The 10,675-nt window shown below is 35.5% G+C and overlaps 2 protein-coding genes across 2 annotated transcripts; both read right to left on the bottom strand.

Moving 5' to 3' along the window:
* Window positions 1–1,268: 1,268 nt before the first annotated feature.
* LOC149798302 (cerebellin-2-like) lies at window positions 1,269–2,607 on the bottom strand. The gene is made up of 2 exons (XM_089960578.1): window positions 2,308–2,607; window positions 1,269–1,836 (listed from the first exon to the last, which is right to left on the bottom strand). The coding sequence occupies exons 1-2, from the start codon at window positions 2,516–2,518 to the stop codon at window positions 1,412–1,414; spliced, it is 636 nt and encodes a 211-aa protein (XP_089816704.1). The 5' UTR covers window positions 2,519–2,607; the 3' UTR covers window positions 1,269–1,411.
* Window positions 2,608–7,087: 4,480 nt separating this feature from the next.
* On the bottom strand, window positions 7,088–8,937 carry LOC149798301 (cerebellin-2-like). Its single transcript, XM_089960577.1, has 2 exons — window positions 8,585–8,937; window positions 7,088–7,648 (listed from the first exon to the last, which is right to left on the bottom strand). Exons 1-2 carry the CDS (start codon window positions 8,793–8,795, stop codon window positions 7,227–7,229), a joined length of 633 nt encoding a protein of 210 aa, XP_089816703.1. The 5' UTR covers window positions 8,796–8,937; the 3' UTR covers window positions 7,088–7,226.
* Window positions 8,938–10,675: the final 1,738 nt, after the last annotated feature.

Here is a 10,675-nt window from a genome sequence, read left to right as displayed (position 1 = left end):
TTTGGCTACGACTGATACCGACAGAGATACTCTTTAACGGCCCGTCCGCCCTATTGGCTTTTACCAGGAATTTCTTCTAAATTTCTTCTAGTAAGATTTCCTTCCTTCTCATCAGGAAGTAAAAATGTTCTTACTTAGAAACGTATTGCTGTGAAAAGTTTTGCTTATTGCTGTGAAAAGAACTTAACTATAAATGGAATACGCTGAATTGAAACAATGGTCAGAACATGGTTAATGAGGGCGCGAGGACACTAGTGAAATTTAAATTATTCAAGAACCTTTGAGAATACAGTACCAGGATCTTGACATATGTACCAAACATCACTTTCATGATTGTTTGATTAATTAATTAATCAATTAATTAATTAATTAATTAATTAATCACAAGCTTTAGATAAGGGAACATATTTAAACGGTACACTATCTTTGTCTCTAAAAGCAATTAGCATCTAAGGAATTATGAACTAGCTTTTAGCATCTTTTCTGAAACAAATTACCCATCAAACGCTATTCTGAAAGAAATAACCAAACGTGTACTGTTATACGGTAATGATTCTAATAATTTTGGAAAGTCATATCATCAGACACAATATTTGTCTGCTGGTGTCAATGTCAATATAAACAGACTGGTTCCTCAATATGTCTTCAGATGCAAAAATATTCAGTTTTGAGGCGAAGAATAATGTCGAAACCTCTGAACAAAATTATTTAAAGCATTTATTAAAATTGGTTAATTTGTCTTAAACGGCATATCAATACATTAAAGATCATATTTTCAAGACATTATTACACTCGGGAAAGAAAGCCACGATTCTTCCAAAAATGCATATCAGCAAGGTTGTATCTTTCTCAAAATTTCACTGATATGTCATCGACAGAATAAACATTCATTTCTGTAGCATAGAATAGAGTGTACATTTATTAACTCAAGTTGTTCCAAGTTATTTCTGGTAATATCTAAAACTGACAGGACAATATACCATGATGTATCATATTGTGATTGATATTGACAGCACAATGTACCATGCTTTATCATATTGTGATTCATATTGACGGCGCAATGTACCATACTTTATCATATTGTGACTTTTCAAGGGTTTAGTTAGGGAAAACTATGGATTTCTGAAAATAGAATTTTCATTAGACTAGACCAATAGGTAGAGTCTCAGGCAGGTAGATAGAAGGTAGGAGGGATGGTGACTTTCATAATTCGATAGAAATATATTACTTCATTTCTTTACATAACTGGCAAAAGAATGAAGAGAAAGTAATTAAGGTTGCTTTATTTGAAAACAATTTAATCACTATGAGTCCTTCTGTAGCACATACATTTTAAAAATTTAAGGTAAAGGCCACATTTCACGCAGATTGATTTCGTAATGTCATAGAATCTTTCAAAGGGTCATTTTATTTAATTATAGCGACTGTGTAATAGACCAGTGAATGTCGACCAGCGGTTGCCGTGTACAGTTTCCGTGTAACCAGGATCTTGTTTGACATATACCGACTGGTTCTTGTCCATTACAGTAAGCACAGTTACCGAACCAGATCCGTATTCTCCTGTTCCAGAGAACAACCTTCCTACTTCAATGTTGTCTTTCACTACGATTAAATGAACATGTGTCTCACGCTCTTTCAGAACTGTCACAGAGAAGGAATATAGTCCTCGAAAAGGGGCACGGAATTTTCCGGTAGAAGAATCGTAGCATTCACCTTCATTGACCAAGACTTCGTCAAATATCACCGTCTGTTCTGGAGCATGTTTAGTGCCCATAGCAGTTAGTCTAGCGGTAAAGCCAATACTGGATGTGCCAAAAGTTATGTTTCCGTGAAAGCCTGAAAGGGTAACAATTGCTTACGCATGTAGCTTGATAAAACTATTAACACCGTCCACACACGCCTATCTCTCTCTCTCTCTCTCTCTCTCTCTCTCTCTCTCTCTCTCTCTCTCTCTCTCTCTATATATATATATATATATATATATATATATATATATATAGATATGCCGAACCGATGGAGATCCGAGTTCATTTCTCAGATTCTAAGACCAGATATACGGACTATATTAGAAACTCGCAAGAAAGCCATTACGAGTAAATGTTAACCATATAAACATTTAAATAGGGAAAGATAGGACAAACAAAGGAAAGAACTAGAGACACAAGTACAGATATACGGGTATATAACTGTTGTAGTAATACCATCGGTTTCAGCCTTGTATATTGGATATCGGAGTTCGCGCAGAATTAGCAAAATTTACTAGTATTATGGAGACAAACAGACAGACAGATAGAGGAACGTACGTACCATAGTTATCCTTCTGATCACATTTTCGGTTTAGTTCTTCAACTTGTAACATCAATACCTCCACGTCATTCTGTAGAAGAAGTCGTTTTGCTTTCTCCTCCTCAAGTCTTATCCGAACAGCTTCCACATCGGCTTGTCCTGTGTGTTCCAAAATGGACGATCTACCATGGACAAAAACAGAAAGCAAAGGTAGTAGTCTTAACAGCAGCATTATGGCAATGCAGCCTCAAACACTACAGTGGCGTTAGTAAAAGTGGTACTGCTATTTCAGACGCTCTAACATGCAGTGACGTTAGTAAAAGTGGCACAAGAAGAAAAGCGGATACCATATTTATACTGTAGGTAATGACGCATCAAGATTCACAACAGGTGGCCGATATATAATTTTAGCTTGCATAACCTAAATTACCATGTGTATCGGTATGTACTTGCTCAGAAGGAAATTATGTCACCCACCACTACGACCAAATTGAAATAATAAGTTTTTGTTTAATTCTCACGTCAGTTCCTGATACGTTTATTGACAAAAGATGCAAATTAAGCCAGGGCTGCGAATACATATTCATAATTTAAATAACAGACACAGTATTCTTTGAAATGAAACTAAAAGATTCTGCTGAGGTAATTACACTTTAATATCAACATCATACGACAAAAAGCAAGCTCTGGTTGATGCTTGACATGTGATCAAACCTAACAACTCTTAATTGTAGTTTAAAATGTTGTAAGACAAAATGAAGCCTTTTCTAGTCCCATAATATACGGAGTAAAATACCTTCTGGTGTAAATTCCTCAGTGGTGGGATAACTTTGTTTTTTCTCCTTCGATTGTATAAAAAATCTTCAACTTAAAAAAGGCGGTATCGACTCCATATATATGGCTTTTGCACGGTGGAGGCAACAGGGATAGGGAAACAATATTACCTTCAAAGCCGGTACCACACCGGTGCAAAGGAATCTCTCCCACTCTCTGTCACGTTTTGGAGCCCGTAACTTCAGTTTGGTACAACGCAGAAAAGACAATGATGGCTTGATGAATAGAACAATATCGCAGGAGTGTGCCTTTAAAGATGGAAATAGCAGAAGGAAATCGAGGGTCATGGGTGGAACGAAGTATTTGGAAGTTCCGTACCTTCTCTCTTATATATTATGATAGAGAGAATCATATGTCAGAACGGGTCATGCGTGTATTCTAAGGTAGTTTTGTCACTATGTATGATTTTTTTCCCCTTCAGATTATTGTTTTTTTTTCTCAACATCAGCTCGCGTCAAGCACCTTTGCTTCAGTGTACTTAATTGGCATATAATTATGTACATTTCGGTCACCGGAATTATGTGTGTTATTCGCTCGGGAACTACCGATCATTGCCGAGCTGGATTTCAATATGGAGACGATAGATTCGTTACGCTACGAACGAAGATTTTAGAGAGCTCGCATTTCATAATGAGAACCTTTACGTACTTGATATTACCCCGGAATTGCCTTTTAAATAGTATTTAATCAGTTCATATACATAAATGTCCGAACAATTTTGTGAGAAAATTCACCTCAGCTGCACTATTGTGTCTTTAAGTTTGTTCATTTTTCCTATTTCAAGCTCTGTAAGCTTCTCTTGAAAGGGGATTGAAACTCTAAGATACGTGGACGTGAAAGAAAACATACCCTTTGTTAGTACAGTGTGTTGTCTTTGTGTTCATTCTACTCGTGCTTACCTTAGAGCTTTTTTTCGATGTCATATTTCTTCTAATGTAATATATGCATCAATGGACAGGTCGGCAACTTGGGTCATCTTTCTTGAGGTTCATTGTACTTTAGCTTATTTACTTCACACAAACCCCAAATTCAATAGTTTGAAGAAAGTAAAAAAAAGCACTACCACTCAATACTGTGTCAGTTTCAAAACGTGAACCAGTACGTGTCACCATTCAGTAAATATATAGTGTGGTAAGAAAAATGGTAAATACAATAACAGATGGAGTGCAAATTGACACTCTAGATAGTCGATCTGCCCTGCAAACACTTAAGCCTAGGAAATATTTTAGTCACACAACCATAAAACAAAACAATGTGTCACTCATCAGAAAAGGTTTCATTGACTGGATCTATTTTTCTTACTACGTTCTCTTCGAATTGACTTCAGTAATTATTCATACAGGGACGATATAGCACGTATTTTGTGCGTCTCAAGGGTAATCGATTTACAAATAAAAATATTAAAAAAATAAAACTAACGCACCAACATATGTACCATAGGCGATCCCATGAAAATTGTGTCATTGTTATTGGAAAATACATAACGGAATGCTTGGATGTACCATTCTGTGAGAATTATTCAATCGCATTCGTCTTCAGTTCAGTCTTGTGATCTCTCAAAATTGTGGATTTTTACTATGGTGTGACTTTCTAATTGGAATGTGTTTTTCGTTGAAACTGTCTTATATGCCACAAAACACAAACGTAAGCGTCGTGATGATTTTAAAGGTAGAAATAACATATTGTCTCTCTCCCTCTACTCTCTCTCAAAACCTCCGTGCTACATATTTAGATTTAAGATTTAAATAAAGAGAAAGACAATATTCGTAACAGAACAAATATTAGTAGCTGAGAAAAATAATACATCACTCTTCTATGCCTTCTGTGAAGTCATATAGTGTATCGACAGTACTGTGGGTACACAAAAGACTTTAATAAATTTCCTAAAAGACAAAGAAAATCTCAGTTATGAAAATGCCGCAGTTTGGTTCTGTAACAGGTCAGCTTGTCTTTACTATGTCGTTATTAAAAGGAAACACTAGATGGATATAAGGCTGACTACCTTAAATTTTGTTACATGACAAAACCTATGAACACAATGAACATATGTACAATATATTATGTAACTGGATGTCTGTTAGACAGTTTGCATACCAAATTCTAACTAGGAAATAATCGCAAAGCACGACATTTGACAGGATTAAATATTTAGCACAGGCATTAATCGACAAGAGTAAGCTCTTATGTTGATTTGCCCTAATTAATTAAATATAAACAAGCTTGAATTTTAAAAAAAATAAATAAACCCACACAGAAATGCCAAGACCAATAGCTAATCCTATGTTGATAATGATTGTAAGATAAAATGTGATACTGGCTTCGAATGATCAAGGCCAGATCATATAATATGCAAATGAGGGAAAACAACCTCTAAGGTTGGGCAATGAATAAATGCATGCCTGTTAAAATCTTCTAATATGGAAATGAGGAATAAATTTGTCAGGAGAGAGCAAATAGATGGAGCCCCAATGAAAATGAAATGAAATAGCTTCGTCAATGAATGATGCCAAAAGGATTTTGGTTGACAAAGTAAACACGTTACCGTTTGTTGGTATCAATAACATCAATTGAAAATTAAACATCACAATTTTATTTGTCTTGTTTTATTTCAAAATATCCATACTCTTAAATATAATTTCGTCTGGAGTTCAGTAATTGTTTCCAAACACCTTCAGCTGTACAGTGCCATTATTTTGGGAGTTATTTGATATCATCTTCTTCAATAATTCACTCAGGTGAATTCAAAAAATTGTTTTCCACTGCATTGTTAGCGTCTCCTTTCATAACATATCAAACGACATACAAAAACTACCAGGTGTTTTCAGGAAATATCTTAATTAACCTTTGGTGTAGAAACTGCCTTTAATGCCTCTGAGTGGTACAATTAATTACTCAGGAATTTAACTTTATGAGATTTCTTCTCATGCACGCTGAGATTGGTTTACTTTTTGTCGGCATAATCCCTACATATTGAGCTAAAAGCGCCAACAAAATATATGTAATCAACACACAAGCTCACACCCATCCCGATGGCAATAAAAATACATTCTTGTTTGACTTGTTCATTTAAAGGTTAGTAAAATCATTCAGTTTAGTTGTCTCTTTTTTGCCAGCTGTGGTTTTCACTGAAACCATCTCTATCATCGTCATCATCATGGTCGTCTTCATCATCCTTATCATCATTATCTTCATCATCATTGTGAGTTTAACCATATTGGATGAAGCATCATCCAAAGTATTTTGTATTGAAGCAGTGAAGTGTTTTGCTCTTGCACTCAACGAAGCCATCTGGTATTTTCAGGTAGTCTTCTTTTCATTTCACATATACTTACTATTTTTTTCATTGTCTTGCTCTTTAAGATTTTTTCATCATTTTATGCGTTACCTTGTTTGTCGTAGAGCGATTACTCTAGTTCATAAAATATGTTCTCTCTGTCTTCTAATCTGTAGACCTCCAGATTATCTGCTATTATTTGATGGATTTATTGTGAGTCATATCGACGGCATAATGTACCATGCTTTATCATATTGTGATTCACATTGACGGCATAATGTACCATGCTTTATCATATTGTGATTCACATTGACGGCACAATGCACTATGCCTTTATCATAATGTGATTCATATTGACGGTACAATATACTATACCTTTATGATATCGTGATTTATATTGACAGCACAATGTATTATGCTTTATCATATTGTGATTCATATTGACGGCACAATATACTATACCTTCATGATATCGTGATTTATATTGACAGCACAATGTGACTTTCAAGGCTTTAGTTTGAGAAAACTATGGATTTCTGAAAATAGAATTCTCATTAGACATAGACCAAACAGGTAGACAATCAGGTAGGTAGATGGAAGGTAGGAGGGATGGTGACATACATAATTAGATAGAAATATATTGCTTCGTTTCTTTGCATAACTGGTAAAAGAATGAATTGAAAGTAACTACGGTTGCTTTATTTAAAACCAATTTAATCACTATGAGTCTTTTTTTAGTAAATACATTTTAATAATTGAAAGTAAAATCCAGATTTCAGGCAAATTGATTACCATGTAATATGTCATAGAATCGATCAAAGTTTCATCTTATTTAATTATAGCGATTATGTAATACACCAGTGAATGTCGACCAACGGTGGCCGTGTACAGTTTCCGTGTAACTAGGATCTTGTTTTACATATACCGACTGGTCTTTGTCCATTACAGTAAGCACAGTTACCGAACCAGACCCGAATTCTCCTGTTCCAGAGAACAACCTTCCTACTTCAATGTTGTCTTTCACTATGATTAAATGAACATATGTCTCACGTTCTCTCAGAACTGTCACAGAGAAGGAATATAGTCCTCGAAAAGGAGCACGGAATTTTCCGGTAGAAGAATCGTAGCATTCACCTTCATTGATCAAGACTTCGTCAAATATCACCGTCTGTTCTGGAACATGTGTAGTACTTCGAGACAGTCTAGCGGTAAAGCCAATACTGGATGTTTCCAAAGTAATATTTCCGTGAAAGCCTGAAATAGGCAACAATTCCTTATGCAAACAGCATGATTAAACTCGTAAAACCTTTTACACACACACACAAACACACACATATGTATGTATTTGTTTATATATATATATATATATATATATATATATATATATATATATATATATATATATATATATATATATATATATATATATACACACACACACGCTGTGTTGAGAGGGTGTGTGGGACGATGCGTGTGATGAAATCCGCGGAGATCCAAATTCATTTCTCCAATTCTCAATGTTAAAGCTGTCAGTCATATGTATTAGAACATGTATACAGGCTATATTAGAATATTTGAAAATCGCAAGGAAGACATTCAAAGTAAATGTTAATAATATAAACATTTAAACAGAAAGAAATAGGACAGAAAAAGAAATAGAACTCTGTGTGTCTCTGTGTGTGTGTGTGTGTGTGTGTGTGTGTGTGTGTTTTGGAATTTTAATGTAGCTTTAACAATTTTTCTGTCACATCTCTACTATGTCTGCAGTCTGGCAGTTTATAGTGATGTCATACACTGAGGCATCATGCCGCAGACATGTAGCATCATGTCCCACCAGTCACATTATCCTGACACCAGGCCGACCACTAACACTAACCTCTTAATGCTGAGCGTCAACCGAGGCAACTGTAAGTACCATTGTTAGAAGTCTTTAGTATTACTTGGCCGGGGTTCAATCCACGCGATCTACCTATTTGATGCGGACGCTTGAACTATACTTAAGCCAATGGAGCTGTCTAGAATAAAGAACTTGAGACACAAATACAAATATAAGTGTTTGTAACAGTCTTGATGTAATACCATCTGTTTAAGCCTCATATATTGGTTATAGGAGTTCAGACGGAATTAGCAAATGTTACTTATACTACCAAAAATGGTGACAAAGAGACAGACAGAGATGAATGTACGTACCATGGTTATCCTTCTCATCATATTTTCTTTTTAGTTCTTCAACTTGTAACATCAATACCTCTACGTCATTCTGTAGAAGAAGTCGTTTTGCTTTCTCCTCCTCAAGTCGTATCCGAACAGCTTCCACATCGGCTTGTCCTGTTTCTTTCAAAATGACCGATCTACTATGAATAAAGACAGAGAGTAAAAGTAGTTGTCTTAACAGCAGCATTGTGGCAATGCAGTCTCTGACACCCTGTCACGTAGTGGCCTTACTAAAAGTAGCACCGTAATTTCAGAGACTCTGACACACAGTGGCGTTAGTAAATGTTGCACTGTAATTAAGGACACTGATATGCAGTGGCGTTATTAAAACTGGCACAAGGAGAAAAACTGATACCATATTTATACTGTAGATAAGGATGCATGAAGATTCACATCAGGTGGCCGATATCTTTTTTTAGCTTGTATCAACTACATTACCATGTGTATCGGCATTTTCTTCCTCTAACATAAATTGTATTATATGCTCATTTTTTTCTATGTTAACTATACATTGTCAGAATCGTTCAATATTTTAAGATATTGCACTCACATGCAGTTCATATTGCACTCACGTGTGCCCAATAGTGTATTAGGAACTACTTTGTAAAGAAATCATGTACACTCACATAGTAGACGCTTTACGTTACGGTTGATTAAATTTATCTCTGAATGAACTAAAGCAGATGTTTCGTGGACTGCCACATACCAGCTGCTTTGCCACATTTCGGGTTAACGTTTTTGATACAGTGTTTCGGATTTAGGCTAGCTATAGACGCCAGACAGGGTCCTTACAAATAACATGCAAGTGACAAGGCATAAACTGTCTTCTTTAGCTGGTAATTAGAATGGCAAAAAATATACTTACGGTTTTACGTCCTAAATTTCCTCAAAATGTACTTACTTAGTTCTGCAAATCCGAATTACATGAAATATGTCATGGGTTCTCAAGATTGATTACACGTTTCGAAATTGAACTGTAATTTCGACTATATTCCAAGTGCAATTACATCCTCCTTACTGTACTCAAAATGAAATAAACATTATAGTCCATAGCGTCTTTTTGATAATTGAAATTAAAAGACTTCATATTTTCCCCACATTATGATTTCAAACATTCAATGACAGAATACAAACACACTTGCAGATGTCAACACACTGCTCAAATCCGATGTACTTCATGTAGAATTGGCACATATAAATCCGGTTCATAATCAGAATTGAAAAAAATACCAAAATCTATTCATTACAGATCAAATAGCAAAGTTGTTACAATGTGCTTTCATTCACAACATTACTAAAATTTTCAATTTTAAGTAGACCAAAACGACATTTTATTCGAAAGGTATGTCTAGCGCGCGACTAAGTTCAGATTTGTCTGGGCGGAGTTATGTGCGCATTAATAATGTTGCTGTTGTGTAAAGATGAATCTGCGCTTGTGTATTTAGTTTGGAACACGGCATACATTCAGTTTCTTTGTTTCTTGTAGTGTATTTTTATTTATATAATTAAGCCTTAGGTAGAATAAGAAAATGAGCATGTTATAAAAAGGTTACTGCATTTGTATGGGAAAATACGAACTCGTTTTTTCCAGATGGATATACTGCACTCCCAAGGTCGTGCAGTATTTCCATCAGAAAAACTCGTTCATATTTTCCCATATATTGCAATAACCTTTAAATATAGCACCCACTGCCACCAAATTGAAATTAAAAGTATTAGTGTAATCATTATGTCAAATCCTCATACGTTTATGCGATGACTGCGAATACATCAATCTTCATAATTTAAACAACATATACATTATTATTAGACGGATGCGGGAGGTCGTGGGTTCGATACCAGAGACTTACAAACATGGTACTAACAGCTGCCTCGCTTGGCGTTCAGCATTAAGAGGTTAGTGTTAGGACTGGTCGGCCTGGTGTCATGATAATGTGACTGGGTGGGACATCATGTTCCATGCCTGCGGCGTGATGCCCCCGTGCTAGACATCACTATCAACTGCTACATTGCAGACATCGTAGCGATATGACTGAAAAATTGTTAAAGCTACGTTAAAAATCCAAA

This window comes from Sinohyriopsis cumingii, chromosome 6, assembly GCF_028554795.1.
Source record: "Sinohyriopsis cumingii isolate HCF-2022 chromosome 6, ASM2855479v2, whole genome shotgun sequence".
Lineage (NCBI taxonomy): Eukaryota > Metazoa > Mollusca > Bivalvia > Unionida > Unionidae > Sinohyriopsis > Sinohyriopsis cumingii.
The sequence above is the reverse complement of the archived record's forward strand: the minus strand, read 5'-3'. Positions and strand labels throughout refer to the sequence as shown.